Source organism: Cynocephalus volans, chromosome 7 (genome assembly GCF_027409185.1).
Source record: "Cynocephalus volans isolate mCynVol1 chromosome 7, mCynVol1.pri, whole genome shotgun sequence".
In the NCBI taxonomy this organism is placed as follows: Eukaryota; Metazoa; Chordata; class Mammalia; order Dermoptera; family Cynocephalidae; genus Cynocephalus; species Cynocephalus volans.
Genome location: NC_084466.1, coordinates 95,566,798 through 95,586,256, shown reverse-complemented (window position 1 = coordinate 95,586,256; position 19,459 = coordinate 95,566,798). Strand labels below are relative to the sequence as shown.

Below are 19,459 nucleotides of genomic sequence, written 5' to 3'. Positions count from 1 at the left end.
TAGCCTTCAAAATCAGAAGGAAAAAAGAAATAAAGTGTTGCTAAAGGTTTTCCTAACTTCGGTCTGCGGCTCACTGCATGTTCTGCTGTCTAAGCTGTGAATCAGCCATAGTTCTCCATGATCTCATGTTCCCCTAACCTAATTAATCTCTTTTCCTTGCTTCTAGCAGATGAGAAAGTAATAAGGAGGAACAGGCATTTAACCTTAATGTTTCTCTATTTTCGGAGGGGAAGAGTCATCCATCATTTAGTAAATAAGTGTTACAGAGCTTTATTTTGTGCAAGTGCCATCAAGAGCTGCTGCTTTTATTAAAAAGAAAAAGTTCTCAGTTGAGTTTTTCAGGAGTAGCATTAGGCACTTGGGATATACAAGGGAAATAGACCTGGTCCTCACTGTGTACAGCCTTGTAGCTGTTCAGTTTATGTTAATCTGGGAGGAAACCAGTTTGTTAGGATGCTGCAAAACTCACTTAACCAGGAATGACAGTAAATTAAATTAGTTCAGCCAGAAGAAGCTCAACAATATAATGACATCAGAATGAACAAGAGATGTTTATTTTTTAACCTAATTTTGCTTTTGTTATACATTTTTCTGGTTCAAAAATCAAAATGCTATAAAAAGATTTACATGACAAGTATCACTCCCAACCCCATCCGCATCAACTCCACCTCTCCTCACCTCTTAAGAGTAGTTTTTTTATTAGTTACAAAAGTATTTAGAAAATAATTTTGCCTTGAATATGGAAATTGATAACTAAAATTTTGGCTATTTTTCAGTTTAGTAGCAGTATGCATCTTTCTCTGCTCAACTGTAAGCAGTGAATTAATCAGACCTTTTGTCTGACTGTGACCACTGGGTTCCCATTCTGTTTAATGCATACAGTGTCTCTCACCTCTTCCCGCCCCTACCAATAAATAATTAACTTTGTCTTACCATACTTGTTTCATGCTTCCCCATTGGTGCAGTATTCTTCTGGAAAGTGATGGTTCCTCTAGAAAAGTGGGGGAAGAAAGTAAGTGGAAAAAATTCTTGGTAAAAGTGTGTCTTGTAAAATAAGTTAAGATTTTAAAGAGGCAATGCAATAGCTGATTATTTTAGCCTTTTATACCAACATTCAAATTGCAGATTTACAAATTTAAAAGTAACTTTGACTTGTACACTTTAGTTATTTTGAAAGTAAAAATTGTCCCCTTCTCAAATCAGTAATCATTTAATAGTGATCATTAAAAATCAAGTTAGCACTTTTTCTGGGAATACATTATGAATTAAAAGAATTTGAGTTAAGCACAATTCTGATTCTACCCTTTGTAAATTTAGTACTATGCACTGAATTTTTTTTGTATTTATATTGTATCTTGATGCATGCTGAGAATTAAGAGGAAGTGAGAGAAAAATAAAAAATATTTCACTGCTAAGATTTTTTGAATACTATGGGCGCTCCTGCAGCTTTGCACCTTGAGTCGTTAGATACTTTTGTTCAGAATTAGCTCTGTGTTGGGTCTTCTCCCACTGTGGTCCTAGGCTGGTGATGGTAGGAGTAGTGACTGAGGCAGATGTCTTGCAGAGAAGATTCTTATACTTTACTAGAGAAAGAAATATTGGCTAGAACATATGATCATGTACTACTAGCTCTTACTGCAGACTATTGGGATTTAAGAGTTGATTTTTCTTTGATTTTTAAAAAAATAAGGTTATATGTGAGCTTTTTATGAGTGTACTAGTGTTTTGTTTTAGCAGCTAATAGAATATTTGTCTCCAGTAGTTGGAGATAAATAGTTTATTCAGGCATTTATGATATTTTAACCCCTCTCCCCCGATCAGAGAAAAATCGCAAAATGTTAAAGGAATTGATGTTTCCTTTCTGCTCTAAGTTATCCTTACTTGGTATATCTGATTGTGCGCTCATAGGTGGTATAGATTTTTAGAGCTGAGAAGGTATTCTTAGAGATGAAGAACTGAGGCCCAGAGAAAGTAACTTGCTTAAAGTCTCAGGGTTAGACAACTTTCTCTCATCATTTAAATCTAGTTTGTAAGATTTTGTTCTACTGCCCAATCTATTCTTTCCAGCAATGTCTTTGTTTAAAACATTGATCTGAAGATGTAAATGTAGTCAGAATGGGATGGAGTGGGAAGGGAGGTGTTAGTGGAAGAAGGAAGAGTAGGTTGGGCAGTGATGGAGAGGGGTCCTTATTTCCCATGTTTAAAGCTTGCAAGAGCTTGGATTGCAGGACTTCACTTTTCTAACATCAGTTCCTCTGGATTGTCTTTGGGAGGATCTCAGTATTATTCATGGCTGTTCTTCAGGCCTAAGTCTATGTTAAATTTTAGGAATGTTTCAGGTCCTGGAAAGGCATGTAAAAAAGGGTTCTTTTAGGTTATGTGAGGGAGTGCGCTAAGGCACTGTGTTTTTTCACTTAAAGCTTGAATTCAGGAGTTTTGTGGTAAAAACGACCATGGGGGAGGGAACCAGATAGATCCCTGCCAGCTGTTCCCAAAGGTGCATAACTAGACCTGGTCTTTTTACACTCACTCTTAAGAAAAACAGACAAACAAACAAAAACCCAAACACAGATAAGAGATTGGTGGAGATTTTTCTTTTTCCCAGATTTGAGTTTTTACAGAGAAGACTACTAAAATAAAGGTACATTTTTTTTTTCTTTTCTATTTCATACCCAGATTGTCCTCTGGGTACTTAGATGACAACCTCCAACAAAATGCTTTGTGGTACATAGTATGGTTGACCACAAGGGTTATGATTATTTTTACCCTTTATAAATATATCTTCAAATTGACTTCTAGTCTTAGTTGTTCAGTGAACTTGTTTATATCATATCCAATGTTAGTATACTTATGTTGCTTATGGCAGAATTGTGTCAATTTTATCATAAATATTGCCCTTTAATGAAATACATATGAGATTCTTAGGAGACCAAAATATTTGTTTCCATAGACACCTTTGTTTTTAATAGATACGGCTTTGAAATATATTGTTTAAGCGATTACTTATAACCTGCTGTGTTCCAGAAAGAATTTAAGATGGCCCTTTCAGTGACTGTTTTAAGTCTCCGAAGTTGTCTAAAATTCATGCTATTAAAAATTTTGGTAACTAATTGATATTCCCAGTTTTAAAATGCAGCTTTGTTGCAAATTTGCCATTGATTCTTTTTAGGGGAAAATGAGCATCTCTTAATTTTAACTTCTTGATGTTGTCACATCTCCCACTCTGGAGTAAATTACTCACCTCCTGAGAATCACATTCTTTCCTTGCAGTGTGGTGGCCATTTGAGCTTTATTAGGGGAAAAAAGAAATGATTTTTGAAGATGCCAAGTAGAGCAAAGCCAGTTTTTCCATTATGTTTCAAATCATTTTGGGGCATTGGAGAATAAAAGCAGTCATTTATGTTAGTGAGGATTACGAATTTGATTTCTAGAGTTTATTTTCGATGCAGTATTAACCAAAGCCAAAATTGACAAGGCAGAGATTTACTGACTATTGTAGGTTAGTAGAATCTTTGGCAAGTCTCCTTGATAAAAGAAAAAAATTCTTGAGTTTCATCTGATATAAAATAATGAGGCTTGGAGTCAACAAACATGAGATCAAATTGGTTTCTAGGAGTGAGCTCTTGTTTCTTAATTTGTAAAACTAAATTACATTTAAATTTGATACTCAATGAGGTAATGAGGGAAAAGGTGGCTAAAACAGGCTGTAAAATGCAGGAAATGCTCAATTAAGTTTAGTTTCCTAACTAGTAGCCTTTAATGCCAGAGTAGACACTAAAAAGTTTATGACCTTCATTTCCCTTTGAATTTAGATTTTTGAAATGTAATAAATATCTATTAATTTTCTGACTGAAAATGAAAGTGTGTTAGGAAAATGGTTATTAACAAGTTTTAAATTAAATAATTTTAAACTGATATAATTCATCTTCTCCAGGGTGTACACATTCTTCCTAAGTAAGAGCTTGCGATTTTTTTATCTGTACCTAGACAACTTGTTTTATACCTATAACTTGTGTTTGGCCCTGATGACTATCCAACTCTCTGAGGTTAGGAGTTGCCTGAGATGCTGTTTTAAAAAATATTGATTTAGGCATTGCTAATTTGGAATTAAGCTAAAGTTGACCATTGCGTTACTTTTGAAGGCATGGTTTGCTGCACAAATTAATATAAAACATGGTGGAAGAGAGGAGTAGATATTTAAACCATTTGAGAATCAAACACTTAAAAAATTCCACTTACCTACTTGTACTAATTACAAATGTATTTCAAAATTGATGTTCTTATGACCCTGCCTTTTAATGATAGCTACCATAATTGCATAAGTATAATTTGATAATAAAAAATATTTTATTTCTGTTTTTTCCCATAATTTAGTTCATTTCTTTTCATTGCTGTGTCTGCGAATTTGCTATTTAGAGCCTTAGATAGCCAAGGGTACGACAGGAAAACAATCTGTTGAGATGGGGAAGGAGGGAATCCTAAAGCCAAGAGTTCTATCATTTGAACAAGACTTAAGCCTAACTATGAGTGCTGCCAGGGCTTAGCTGTGTTAGTGCTGGGTCTTGTTTGAATTGGAAGTGGGGATGCTCTTGGTGCCCTCATGTGGGAAACTGGTGGTGCAACACCTTTAAGATCCCCTGTTCCGCAGGATTGGAAACTGAAGAAAGTTAGGGACTTAGGGCATTACTTAGAATTTTAGAGGTTAACTCTGCGCTTTGATGGATTGACTCTGTAAGAGTCCATTCTCTGGAGCAAAAAGGAGGTAGGGCTGTCTTTTAAGATGTTAAATAGAGACTTAAGAGATGTCCAGTCTGTTAAATCCGAGGATAGGTACATGTTTGTTATATTGTTCTCTGCATTTTTCTGTATTTTAAAAAATTTATTAAAGTATACGTATATTTTCAAAGTGATTAGTCTGTTGTTTCAGCTTCTCATGCAACATTGTAGGAGGTTTTATGCTAGTTTTATGCTAGTCATCATGAACTCTGATTGTAAACAGTCAATTGAGACTCATTAATTTTATCCTGCCTCTTCCAGGTTAGGGATGATAAGAGAACTAAGCAGGAGGAGTAGCAGGGAAGGCCAGAGAAACATTTTTTTGTTGTATTGCGTTAGTGGTTTATTTGTAGAATTAAAATTAAATTGCTAGATTAACATTTTCAATTTTTTTCCAACCAGTAGTTCCAAGTTTTTCAAATTAATTATAGTAAAACATCATCCAGCGTGTGTGTGTGTGTGTGTGTGTGTGTGTGTGTGTGTGTGTGTGTGTATCTCAAAACAAGATGTAAAAGAACTGTGATTTGTGGCATCACATACTAATGAGGCTTCCCTGAAGCAGGAGGACTTTGGCAAGGCTGCAGTAGATGGATGTTGACTAGTGGAAAGACTGATAATGAGGCATGTGACAACAGGGCTTTTTCCTGCTGAAGACATTAAACATCTTTTGGCTTGGGCAATGTTACCAGTTTTCACAGTTTTAGCAATAGGGACACCAGGAAGCAGAATAGAATTAACTGAAGATTTGCATGCAAGATGCTGCATTTTGACAGAAATAAGAATTGTGGTGTGATGAGAATATTTTTAAGGCTGTTTTTGGACTACCTTAGCTATTGTATGTTAATGCTATAACTTGTCTGTCTTACCTTGTATCATGGTATCTCAGTTTTTGCAAAGAAAATAATTGTGGAATTTCTCTTCAAAAGGACACCGAAGCCATGAAGAGAGCACTGGCCTCTATAGACTCCAAACTGAATCAGGCCAAAGGTTGGCTCCGAGACCCCAGTGCCTCCCCAGGTAACCCTCTAGTCCTGCTTTTATGATAGATATAACAAAAAGCTAAAAACAAAACAAACAAAAGAAAGAAATGCTCCAGTCATCTCATAATCCTGAGATAACTGCTATAACATTTTGGGACATACCTTATCTCTGATAGTTTTGACTAATTAAAGCAGTACTGGGCTGTATAGGGATGAAGGGCATAGATTACATCACCTCTTGTCATAGAGGAATAAATCAAGCTGAGCTGGGCATTCTTTGTAAACTTATTGGTTCACCCGTTCCCTGAAGTAAAAATGTAGTTATTTTGAATAAAAGTGCTTCTCTTCTAGTTTCCATTGGGCAGACTTCCATTTATGTCAACAGAGTACTTAATTAAGCAGATTAAATGGTGATGACAATAACAATTGGAAAGCACAATTGGCTATGTAAAGACCCAAATAGGTTATTGATCCAGGCTTTATGGATTTTCTAATCTAATATTTATTCCGTTTTATATTAATATTTGAATGAGTATGAAAAGCCTAATGGAGGTTGGAGGTGATAAGTGCTATTAAATTGTTAGAGCCTGTTTTCATCACCTGTATTCTGACCACAAGGTGCTCAGTATCTCCAAATGGATGTGGTTCCAAGTACCTTTTTTAGTAGAATCTGTGCTTGAAACCTCACTCTAAGCAGTAAAGGCACTGCTTGGCTGTTAGCTGTCAGATGTATTGCCTTCTGTTCAGTCGTCTTGTCATTTAAAATCATCCATTCCTTCATGAATGAAATGACTTGTAAAGTATCCTCTCTAAATAATTCATGTGTCAACAGTGTAGATATTGAATATCTCTTTATTTTAGGGGATGCCGGTGAGCAGGCCATCAGGCAGATCTTAGATGAAGCTGGAAAAGTTGGTGAACTCTGTGCAGGCAAAGAACGCAGGGAGATTCTGGGAACCTGCAAAATGCTAGGGCAGATGACTGATCAAGTGGCCGACCTCCGAGCCAGGTAAAGTTCCTCTGCCCTTACAGAGCAGTAGTGGGTAACTCACTCCTAACAGGGAGATTCAGAAAGCAAGGCTCTGCCAATTTTTCTCAGTTATCTTTGGCTAATAGGTATCACAGATATTATATTCCATTAATTCTTTTGAGTTTGAGGTGAACTTTCCATTTGCTGAACGTTTAAAATATGCAAATGCCTAATAATAAAGTTGAAACTTATTCTGTAATTGAAATTGAAATAGAAATCTGTTTTTTTAGTTTCTAGCTTATGAAAAATAAGGGGCAGTGGTGAAGTTTGGCATGGGTAGGTAATGTTTTATATAAGATGTGTAGAAAGAAGCATAAAGTGAAAACATTGGAGAATTATTTCACATGTTTTTAAAATCAGTTAAATAGGTTATCCTCGAATTGGTAATCTCTGGGCTCTTTTTGAGTTTCTATTTCATCTTTTTTTTCTTTTTTTTTGGTTTCATAATTCTTTTAACTTCCTTTTGCTGTGCTTGAGTCTTGGCTCTTAGAACTTTTTCTCCCATAAACTAAATAAACATAGTTTTCTATTGAGAAAACTTAGTATAATATAATATATATTTGTATGGAATCCATCCGTAGAGTTAATGAAGGTCCTCATTTTTATGGAATTTTATGGTATGGACATTAAGAAATTTTGAAGTATGTTTATATTGAGATACTAGTGTAGATGAAGCCTAATTTTGCTTTGAGAATGCCATGAAACATCTTGAGATAATTGGGGTACACAATGTCTCCCTACAAACAGTGTTCAGAAAACTCCTCCATGTGTTGAACCTCATCATTATACCTGGTCTGATAATATTAACACAATAGACTTAAGAATACAGATCTTAAAGGAGTGGTTCTTAACCTTTTTTTTTGACGAACATCACTTGTATAATCTGATGAAAGCTTTCATCTCTACCTAAAAAGATGCATCTAAATATGCCTGGACACTATCATGTATCATTTACAGGGGTTCAGGGGTTTCGGGTTGAGCCTCTGTCTTGAAAGGGAGAAGAAACAGCTCAAGTGTATGTGATTTCATTGAGCTCAGTGAGCCTTTTCTCCTGCTGAGAAGCAGTTTCGCCTGTCATGAGCATAAGAACTTTGCAGAAAGGACAAAAAGAAGTTTTGTTCTTATTCGGAAAAATGCCAATGCGGTTTGACAAGATTCTTGGCTCTTCTAATTTCTCACTTTTGGCTCTTTTGTATGCAGCCTTTTCACAGTGTGGTAGACAGTTTTCACTTGGAATTCTCAAGTACACAGTTGTATGTGTTTAGAAAAAGATGAATATGCGCAAGAGAATGTGGTAGTTGTTGTGTGGGATCGACCATTAATCTGTAGAGAGAAAAGGCTAGAACAGTGATAGGTAGCTATGGGCCTGCTCCACAGTGGAGCCAGCAGTATCCTCTCACAGTGGAAGATTAGAAACCTCTCTCCCTGCTACCCTTTCTTAAACATACCCAGCTATTTAACCTTTTAGTGGCTAAAATGCAGTAACAGTTTCTTCATTGATATTCTTCTGATCACTCATGCAGGGTTTCTAGGTTTTTGCCCATGGGACTGAATACACTTTATTTTGAATGAAAAAAACTATGTAACCTATAAATATTTTTACTTTTTCACAGTCAGACTGTTATACCAAAAATATTTTTCATCATGAACTACTAGATTTGAAGGAAAAAAGCAAATTCATAAAGAGTATGCTTCCAATTCATAAAGAGTATGCTTCCTGTCTTGCATTCTTTTGCCATGTCAAAGGGAGGCCTCAAGTCCTAGTGAAAGGTGTACAAGGGGTCTTCAGAAAAGTTCATGGAAAGATTTGTATTATCTTTTAATTCTATTTTTCCATGAGCTTTTTGAAGTACCCATGTATATACCTTTTATATACCTGGCAATAAGTTTATGGAGTTCATTACCTCAAATATTGGTATAGATGAAAAATAGAGATGAATTTAAAAAAGAGGGTAGATAAATTAATGACAGATCCATACTATTATTAAGGGAAGCAAAGATGTTTTGGAGTTCATCCTAAAATTGGAAGCTCCAGTTAGGATGATCAGCTGTGCCATTCTACCAAGCGATAAGGTTGCCACCGCTATTGAATTTACCAAGCTGGGTGGATTAAAAAATCTGAGCTTGTAAAAAGATGGCAAATCTTACTTTATCACTTGGGAAGTCTCTTACATAGAGAAACAAGTTTCTGCTAACTTACATGATTTATTTTTTGTAGTAGTAGCATCCCGTTTCTGAGAGAGGAAAACAGTGAAAGGAGTTCCTTAAGAACTTGATGGGAAACAGTGATTCCTTATTACTGTGCTTTTTTTCCTCTTAGCACTAATTAGCTTTGATATTTGTAGATTGCCTAGTGGAAGGTAGATTTAAGATTATTATAATGATGATAATTCAGTAATAATGGTAGGCTACAGATTTATAGTCCTTAATTGCCAAGGTATTTTCAACTATACTTTTTTCTTTCTTTCTTTCTTTCTTTCTTTCTTTTTTTTTTTTTTTGCTGGCTGGTACAGGGATCGAACCCTGGACCTTGGTGTTATCAGCACCACACTCTAATCAACTGAGCTAACAGGCCAGCTTCAACTATATTATCTTGATGCTTGAAGCCACTCTGTTAAAGCCACTCTGTTAAATAAACAGGGCAAGTATTGTTACCTACCTTCATTTTATAAGCTAGAAAACTGAAGCCCAAGGAGGTTAAACATTATGGACAAGGTTCTGCAGGTAACAAGAGTCAGAATCTGAACACAGGTCTGCTTGGTCCCGCTGTGGTATGCTTTCAGTAGCGCCATATGTGCTGCTTCCCGAAACATTTTCAAAGTATACTTGCCCATAAGTAAGACAATTTAATGGGCTACTTATTTCTAAAGCACATATTACTATGGTAACAAAGCCCTCCCCAGTGATAAGATCACAATCACATTTTCCCAGTGAAGTTTAGATTTGATTATGTAATCACCACCAAAAGGAGAATAATTATCAAAATTTGCTGGCCCAGTCTTCAAAGTGGTTATTTCTATGAAACTAATGTGTATTTTTAAAAGAAAAAGAGAAAGTGGATGGTTTGGGTGTCTTGATTTGTTTATGTCTGTTTCTTGTGTTCTCCCAGATTTATTAGGGAAAAAGAAAACATGTTAACAAAAACGACATGCTTTGTCATTGAGTATTTGAGAGAGTACAATGATGGTGTCTATTTGTTTTGAGTAGAGGACAAGGAGCCTCACCAGTGGCCATGCAGAAAGCCCAGCAGGTATCTCAGGGTCTGGATGTTCTCACAGCAAAAGTGGAAAATGCAGCTCGCAAGCTGGAAGCCATGACAAACTCAAAGCAGAGCATTGCAAAGAAGATTGATGCCGCTCAGGTAGTGGTGATGATTTTTAGGAGGGGCGGAAAATAAAAGACAAAGAGAAGTGTTCCATAAATATCCTCTCTCTCTCTCTCTCTCTCTCTCTCTCTCTCTCTCTCTCTCTCTCTCTCTCTCTCTCTCTCTCTCTCGCATCATTTACTGTGGGTGGATAATGGGTGTGTCTAAGTGATGACTGATTCCCAGCTGTTAGCAATGTTAACACCCCCCTCCCACCACAGGTTTATTTATTTATTTTTTAAATTATTATTATTTTTTTTGGCATCTGGCTGGCACAGAGATCCAGACCTGTGACCTTGGTGTTATAAGGCTGTGCTCAACCAACTGAGCTAACCAGCCAGCCCCTACCACAGGTTTAGACTAATATTTATCTATATTTCAAAATAAAGATCTTAATTTTGAATACTTCAATTAGTTAAAAGTAAGCACTCTGAGTATCAAGAGAATCTTAACTCCTGATATAGATCACAGTACATTAAAACTCTTCCTTGTCTGAGAATTCACAACTGTTCGGTCATAGCAATGTTAAAGGGTTAAAGTTTTCTGATATTACTCTACTGTGAAATTAGTTTCAAGCATTTCACAAACACAGATGTTTGAGAAACTATAGAATTAATAAGGTGTGCCCAATTAAAAGATGAGCTAAAGCTTGGGAAGATATTTTATTCTAAAGAGGATGAAAAAAAAAATTGTTCTTAAAAAGAAGAGGCTTACCAGCCAGCTGCCAAAAAAAAAAGAAAGAAAAGATTAGGGATTGATTTGATCTTACCTGAGCTAAGAACCTCTATAAAACAATAAGTATCAGCATTATATTGATTGATCAGCATTAAATGATTACTGACATACCTTATGAGTACTTTAGAAATACTTCTATCGGCCTTATTAAGTTTAATAAAAACGTGGTTCATAATTAAATCACAGTGTGGTTTTTCTCCATTTCTGTGTGTAGAATTGGCTTGCAGATCCAAATGGTGGACCAGAAGGAGAAGAACAGATTCGAGGGGCTTTGGCTGAAGCTCGGAAAATAGCAGAATTATGTGATGATCCTAAAGAAAGGGATGACATCCTACGTTCCCTTGGAGAAATATCTGCTCTGACTTCTAAATTAGCAGATCTACGAAGACAGTATGTATTTGTTTAATCCTTTCCATTGCCCTTTAATATCTTTTTCTCTCTCTCTTTCTCTCCCCTCACTCTTCCCCTCTCTCTTCTTTTTCCCTAAGAACATATGTAGTGGAATTCCGATAGGTTAAATGCATATATGATGCTCCTCCACTGTGTTCCCATTGATTCTGTGTGATATAGCTAGTTCACGTATTACCTCTATTCTATCAACAATGTAACTGAGGTTCCATGATTTATTGCTAATCACATAATTTTAAATTAATAAACTTAAGTGGCTAAGAACTTACTTGTGATATAGTTTTAAAATTTCTGAGCTAGGACCTTCCCTGCTAATCATGTTTGTGACATATCTGTTCCCCAGACATATGAGAAGCAATTTTTGTGGCTAGCTGTGAAGACTCCTGTGTGTGTATGTGTGGGGGGAGGGTAGGCATAAGAAGGTACTTTCTTCCTTCCCCAGCAATGTTATTTCTTTTTTTTTTTGGCAGCTGGCTGGTATGGGGATCTGAACCCCTGACCTTGGTGTTAAGGCTGTGCTCTAACCAACTGAGCTCACTGGCCAACCTTAAGTAGCAATTATAAAAGATCCTTAAATTATATTTCCTAAGTGATTATTCATGTAACAATGTCCTCACCACAGCTTTCTCTCTTAAAGGCTTTCATGGCACCTACTTTGATTTGGAAAAGAGATGTTGCTTTCTTCTTTTGATAGATATTTTTCTCTCTTAAAAAACCCCAAAAACCAAAAAACTGCAACACGTGCTAAATGAATGCTAAGGAAGTGTATAACATTGAAAGTAAAAGTTGCTGTCTTCTCCACCTCAGTCCTTCAGCCCCACCTTCCAGGATAACCATAGTCAAGGGTCTTGAGATGTTCTGCTTTTCATTTAACTTGCATATTTCATTTCCTGTTCTTCCATAGGAGAATGCCAATTTTTTTTCCCAGTAAAAGGTACTTTAGAGTTCTTTGAAGTCTTATATTGATCAAGAGGGCAGTCCTGGCTAAGAGAGCAGACTCCTGCCTAGGATCATGAAATAAGTTTGGTAGGAGGGGGGTAGACATACTTTAGGCAGCAGGCTGTGGTGATAGAGACCAACTTGGGTAAGTGCTCAAATTTGATTTTATATCAAGCTCAGTCACTTGGGAATCACTGTTTTATGCACAAAATCTTGAATTATTTAGGTGGGGTAAATGCATTATTTATCAACTGTATAATATAATGTCTCTGCAGTTGGGTCTATGTTTGTTAATATCAGCCCATTAATACAGTCTCTTTACATTCTTATTAATTTGAAAATACTCAAAAGCAGAGACTGTATTCTCAGGAGCTAACACAAGTTCATATACAGAGCAGGCACTCATTAATGTTTCTCAATGATGAAGAGATAATTAATAGTAATGGTGATAACAGCAGACTTTCATGTGTGGTCTCTACTGACATCATTACTTATTACTATAACATACACATAAACATACACACATATATAACCTCTATATAACCTGCCGGCAGCAGGAGTAGCCGTGATGTATGAATAGGAAAAAAAACCACACACATTGTCTTTCCTCTGCTCTTACAGCACAATCATCAACAGAGAAGACTGACTTCTGTGACCAAATGTTTAGGGGTTTCTCCCCACTAGCAAGCAAGCAAGCAAGCAAGCAAGCAAGCAAGCAAGCAAGCAGTTCTCCAGCGAACACCAGCTAGGTGCCCTTCAGTTCACTTCTGACACTACCTGAAGATAGGACTGAGACCTCACTTCAGATGCCAGTTGAAAGCCCAGGTCTCTGGAACTTCTGACAGACCAGCTACAAGTCAGGGTTCTCACAACCCCCTCCTTGGATTCAATTAGCTTGCTAGAACAGCTCACAGAACTTAGGGAAACACTTTTACCAGTTTATTACACAGGATGTTTTAAAGGATACAAAGAAACAGCTAGATGAAGAGATACACAGAGCGAGGTCTGGAAAGGTCGCAGGTGCAGGAGCTTACATTCCTGTGGAGTTGGGCTGTCACCTTACCAGCACGCAGATGAGTTCAGCTTTCCAGAAGCTCTCTCGACCCAGTTCTCTTGGTTTTTTATGGAAGCTTCATTATATAGTCATGATTGGCCATTGGTGATCAACTTTTCAGTCCCTCTTCCTTCCCAGGAGGTTGGGGGGTGGGACAGAAAGTCCTGCCTTGGTCTTTCTTGTGACCAGCCCCCATCCTAAAGCTACTCAGGAGCTGCCAGCCATCATTAGCATAGGAAAAGATTCATCACTTTGGAGAGTCTAAGGATTTTAAGAGTTATAGGTCAGGAGAGAGGGATGAAGACCAACTATATATATTTACGATATCACAAATGATAAATGTTTTCTTTGTGTAGCTTTACAGTGAAAAAGGTTGTAGAAATTTAGAAGCATAAACGAGCTCTTAAGAGAGTGTCTAAATTAGTCATTCTGGCAGGTGGGTGAATATTTTCATATTTACAGATGAGACAGATAACATTAGCCCAAAGGTTACTGTTCTATGACTGAGTGGACTTGAGATACAAGATGAGTCATAGGCTTTGTAGGTTCATAATGGTTAGAATCCGAAGTCTTTGGAATAAGGTTTTGGGGTCATTTATTACTCTTTGTGATAAAATCCTTTTTGTGTTTTTATATCTGTGTTGATACCTTTGTTGAGGTTCTTGGGTTACAAGGAACTAGATCAAATAAAAAGTGGGGGGTTATTGAAAGTATATAGAAACATCTACCGGAACTCAGCTGCTTGAACTGTGGCCAGGTCTTGTGGCAACTGGAAGCCCCTCTACCTCCTGGTAGCTGTGTGGAGTCCACTATGCCTACTTTACCCTGTGTGCTGACTTTGCTTATTTATTTGAGGGTTCTTCCTCTGGCTTTGACCTACCATGGCCCAGGCCTAATATGACTTTCCAGCTCTACCAGTTCCCCCACTGGTAGACTGTGCGGTGTTTCTGAAGTATGGACCAGAATCACCTGGGAAGGTTGTTAAAAATGTGGACCCCTGGACTCCACCCCAGACATACTTAATCAGAATCTCTTTGATGGTGGACTTAACAATCTGTATTTAAAAATAAGATCCCCAACAGCATCTTAGGATGTAAAAAAAAATAATAAAATAAATAAATAAAAATAAAAATAAGATACCAGGTGACTCATTCACACTGGACTTTAAGAACCATCAGAATCTGATTCAGTGCCTTGCCTGCATGGGGGCATGTTGTCTTTGAATTATGTAACCACCCAGTTCAATCAGTTATGGCAAGGATTGGGGACTATGTGGTACTAACATAAAGCATTATGTACAGTAGCTAAGAGTAAGGACTCTGAAGTCAGAATGCTGGGTTTGCACCCTGACTCCATCAAAGTGAGTAAAGGTGGCTGGCCAGTTAGCTCAGCTGGTTAGAGCGTGGTGCTGATAACATCAAGGTCAAGGGTTCAGATCCCCGTACAGGCTAGCTGCCAAAAAAAGAAAAAAAGAAAAAAAAATATATAAAAGTAAGTAATGGGCCCTTGGGCAAGCTATTCAACCTTGTGCTTCAGTTTTGTTTTTTGAATAAGGGAGATAATACTGGTATTTACCTCATAGGGTTGTTGTGAGGATTAAACAATATAAGAAGATTGCTCACAACAGTACCTGGCAGAATTAAGATCAGAAGATAGTACTACTACTAATTCTATTATAGCTGCTTCAACAACAAATATGGCTACCTGGGCCCACCTAGTTCCTGAGGGAACGAGTGTTTTCAGTGGTGGCAGGCCGAGGGGTCATCTAACCTAGTGGGGATTGACTGGACTCAGCTAACCAAATGATTGAGCTGGATTGAGCTAGACTGACCCAAACTCATATTTAATGTCTTAACTAGGACAAAACAATTTGAATTGAAATTATTAATTTCTTGCTGGCCAGTTAGTGCAATTGTTAGAGCATGGTGCCGCTGATAGTACCAAGGTCCTGGGTTCAATCCCTGAAATGGCCAGGAAAAAAAAAAAAAAGAAAATTAATTTCTTACGTAAAGGTCAAGTAAATAAGCCACTCCTTTCTTTCTTTTTCTTTTTTTTAAAAAGATGACCGGTAAGGGGATCTTAACCCTTGACTTGGTGTTGTCAGCACCACGCTCACCCAAGTGGGCTAGCTGGCCATCCCTATATAGGGATCCGAACCCGTGGCTTTGGGGTTTTCAGCACCACACTCTCTCAAGTGAGCCACGGGCTGGCCCGAGCCACTCCTTTCAAACCAAGTTAATGGTTATCATTAGCAATTTGTCGTCTTGTTACCTGCACTCAAAGTTTGGCTGCTCTCTGCTCAGAAACAAAGGACCTGTCAGTCCCAATTGTTGGTGCAAGGAAGGAAGTTTATTATCAGACATCTGAGGAGACAGCTAAACTACAACTGTTTCAGAGTCTTAGGGTTTTGGGGGGAGGTTTATATAAGACAAAAGGACAAAGAGAATAGTGTATTGAAAAATGCCACAGGAATAAGGTTGGTTACTACAGGCAGGTCAGAATGTTTTAATTTCTGTCCTTGTGTTCAGTCCTGTGAAGCCTGGAATTAGCATTTATCATTAGCGTTTAAGTCATCTCAGTGTACATAGTGTCTATGTGTGACAGGATGGCTGTTTTTTTCCCTGCAGGGGGAAAGGAGATTCCCCAGAAGCCCGAGCATTGGCCAAACAGGTGGCTACGGCCCTGCAAAACCTGCAGACTAAAACCAACAGGGCTGTAGCCAACAGCAGGCCTGCCAAAGCAGCTGTCCACCTAGAGGGCAAGATTGAGCAAGCACAGCGGTGGATTGATAATCCCACAGTAGATGACCGGGGAGTTGGTAAGGGCATCGTGCACTTTACCCTCATTAAACTGGTCTCAGTGAGAATAAGCAAGTTGTTGATACGGGCCCTGTAACATCTGTAACTAGGTGCAGAAAGGGTTCTTCAGTCACTGGTAAGTCACTTGTCAGTGTGATTCCATTTCCAAATGTGGCCAATAAAATTCCCGTGATTTAATCAAGAAGTATTAGAGAATAAATGATTTTGCTGTGGGCAAATAGAAAGGTCCTCATGTTAGAATTGAAACTTTGAACTAATTATTGTCAGTCCTTCCATCCTATAGTTTTTCTATTATTAAAGTCCTTGCAAAGTACTCAATTAAGTATAATTTTTGCAAGTAAGTAAAAGACATTTAACTACCGAAGTTATTTCAGTTGTGAGGGCTTCTGCATCACATGGTTACCTGTAGAGTTTATAACGTAAAATTTTGATTTTTGGGAGACTTTAGGAATGGATATGTAAGAATTTAGGTTACTTTATGATAATAAGCCCATCAAGACGGAAAGATCTTTACTCTATCTTTGTTATACTTGTTGGATAGAAAGAGAAATTTTAAAATTGGTGATACCCAGTGTTGGTTAGTGGTTGGGGAATTGGGTAGATGTATAATTTTAACTGGCGGAGGAGTAAATAGGGACAAACTTGCTGGATTTGGAATTATATGTCAAGAGCTTTAAAAAAGCTCATACCCATTGACTCAGCAATTTGACTTTTAGGAATTTTTTAAAGAAATAATTAGAGATGTTTCTAAAGATTTACATACATACAAGGATGTATGTAAATAGTGTAAATGTAATTGGGTAAGGGACACAAAGAATAATTACGATTTGTAATGATGAACACGCTAATAATATTGATTTGATTATCACATGCTGTACATAAATACTGATAGTCAACTCTGTACCCCATAAATATGTATAACTGTTTCAATTTGAAAAATAAATTTAAGAAAGATAATTAAAAAATAGTATAAATGGCAAAATAAATATTACATAGATTGTAGAACATGATTTTTTAAAAGATAGCGAAGTGAAAAAATGCTCATGTTAAAAAGAACCAAGGAATAAAAGTTAATGTATAGTATGATCCCAATTTTTAAGAGAGAAAAGGCATGTATGTATAGGTATATGGAATGCATTAAAAAACAAAAAAGACTGGAAGGAAATGTTCTAACATATTAATCTCTTAAGTGATTGGATTGTGGGTGGTTTATCTACTCTTATTTATACTTTTCTATATTTCCCTCAATTTATCTTTTTTTGGGAAACCCCCTCTCCACCATTAAATGTTATTTACAAAAAAAAAAAGAACTTATTAGAATGGCATTGCAGTTGTCTCCTGTGGGTCTATGTGAGTTTCAGTGTTTTCCTCTTGGTCTAGGTCAGGCTGCCATCCGGGGGCTTGTGGCTGAAGGGCATCGTCTGGCTAATGTCATGATGGGGCCTTATCGCCAAGATCTTCTTGCCAAGTGTGACCGAGTGGACCAACTGACAGCCCAGCTGGCTGATCTGGCTGCCAGAGGGGAAGGAGAAAGTCCTCAGGCGAGAGCACTTGCATCTCAGCTCCAAGACTCCTTAAAGGTAGAACTCAGGAGTATATATCATCATACTTTTATGCTTACTATTATTAAAAAGTAAGGGAGGGAAGAGAGAGTTTTTAAAAATATATAATTTCTTGGGTCTAGGGAAAATGAAAAGAGTGTGACCCAGGATATAAGGAAATCCAGACTTATTTGGTACAAAGCTCACCAGTATGTGGTAGCAACTAAAGTCGTGTTTTCCAAATTTCACTCAATCAAGAGCTCTTTAATGATTTTTGCTCTATCCATGTATCACCTGTACTTTTATTTAGTCAATATTTTTCTTAGAATGGACTCCTTTTTAAAACTTAAATATATTTATTTAAAAGAAAACCTTGGAATAATCCTGAAATGATGTTCAAGTTGTATTTTTTCTATTATCCTTTAAAAGAAACACATAATTATTAAAATGAAAACATTTGTCTCTGTGATACCTAAGACCATCTCAGGTATCACTGGCTACTACGTGTTACCCACCTTGAGAAACAGTGGGGGTGATGGAGACGTCTTTGTATACATACTCCAGAAAACTTCAATTGGATTAAGTGTGATAACGTGAAAAAGAGCTTTTTTGTGACTTCTGAGAATCCTCTTCTTTAGACCCATTTAAAGAAACTGATGCATATATCGGTTACCAAGTTTTTCTAGAAACTTAATTGAAAAACACCTGGATAAAAAAATTTCCGTTCTTGATTTCTTTCCTCTTAAGATAATAAATTGCTTAGAAATTTGGCACTTCATCCACCAAATAATCCTTACAGTGACTGTGGTCCTTGTCACGCCCCTCCAGCACTGGGAATGGTGAGGAATTCCGTCTCATCTCAGGGCCTCCTTTGGGCTCAACCCCATGATTCTCAGTGTCATTTCATAGAGGCCACTAAGAAAGAAAGTAAGGGTTTTGATTGGGTGCAACAGTCTCCAGGGACATGTCTTGCCTCTTCTCCTAGGCACCAGTCTCTTAGAGGCCAGGACTCATAAAGTTTACCTGTTTTGTGCTAGCTCACTGCTTTGTACACAGTTAATACTCAATCTTTATGAAAGAAAGAAGACAAAGAGAGGAGGAGGAGTAAGGACGTTAGCAGACATGCTTTGGGGATATTTCTGGAAATTTTCATTTGTAAACACTTTCTTTAAGGATCTGAAAGCCCAGATGCAGGAGGCCATGACTCAGGAGGTGTCAGATGTTTTCAGTGATACCACAACTCCCATCAAGCTATTGGCAGTGGCAGCCACTGCCCCTCCCGACGCACCCAATAGGGAAGAGGTGAGTATCTGAGGTACAGGAGTAGTAGTTGGGAAATTGTGGATGAAAGGTGGAAAAGTAGAAGGGGAAAGCCCTACCATCTCTTCTTCTAGTCCAAGTACATCAGTTAGGAATGCCGTTAGCTGCAAGCAGTAGAAGACCTGACCATCAGAGATGAAAACAAACAGCGTTTATTTTCGTCACGTACCAAGAAACATGGAAGTAGGTGGCCTTGGCATTAGTTCAGCTGCTTAACACCGTGAAAGCTGGCATTTCTGTGGTTTTCCTGGTCTTTTCCTTGTTGTGTGGGATAATTGTTGCAGCCCCAGGCATCATGTTCAAGGCAGGAAGAAATGAAGGATGGGGTCCTCCAGTCACACTTGTCCCTTTTATCACAGTACTTCATTCTCAACACAGAAGTCAGGATGATCCTTTTAAATCATTTGATGTCATTTCCTACTCAAACCCTTCCACTGATTCCTCCCTGTCCCAGAAGGAAGTCAGAGTGAAAGGAAGAGTCAACACCAGTTGA

The 19,459-nt window shown here is 37.6% G+C and overlaps 1 protein-coding gene across 2 annotated transcripts in view; it reads left to right on the top strand.

The window, feature by feature from the left end:
* VCL (vinculin) overlaps nucleotides 1-19,459 on the top strand; it is a 101,090-nt gene that overhangs the window by 61,433 nt on the left and 20,198 nt on the right. The window contains exons 7-13 of one of the 2 annotated variants that reach the window (XM_063101982.1): nucleotides 5,703-5,793; nucleotides 6,618-6,765; nucleotides 9,994-10,147; nucleotides 11,100-11,275; nucleotides 15,914-16,104; nucleotides 17,486-17,685; nucleotides 18,820-18,948. In XM_063101982.1, the coding sequence (XP_062958052.1) occupies nucleotides 5,703-5,793; nucleotides 6,618-6,765; nucleotides 9,994-10,147; nucleotides 11,100-11,275; nucleotides 15,914-16,104; nucleotides 17,486-17,685; nucleotides 18,820-18,948 (1,089 nt within the window). Of the gene's footprint in view, nucleotides 1-5,699; nucleotides 5,794-6,617; nucleotides 6,766-9,993; nucleotides 10,148-11,099; nucleotides 11,276-15,913; nucleotides 16,105-17,485; nucleotides 17,686-18,819; nucleotides 18,949-19,459 lie in introns of both variants that reach the window. The other variant, XM_063101981.1, reaches the window with a different exon arrangement.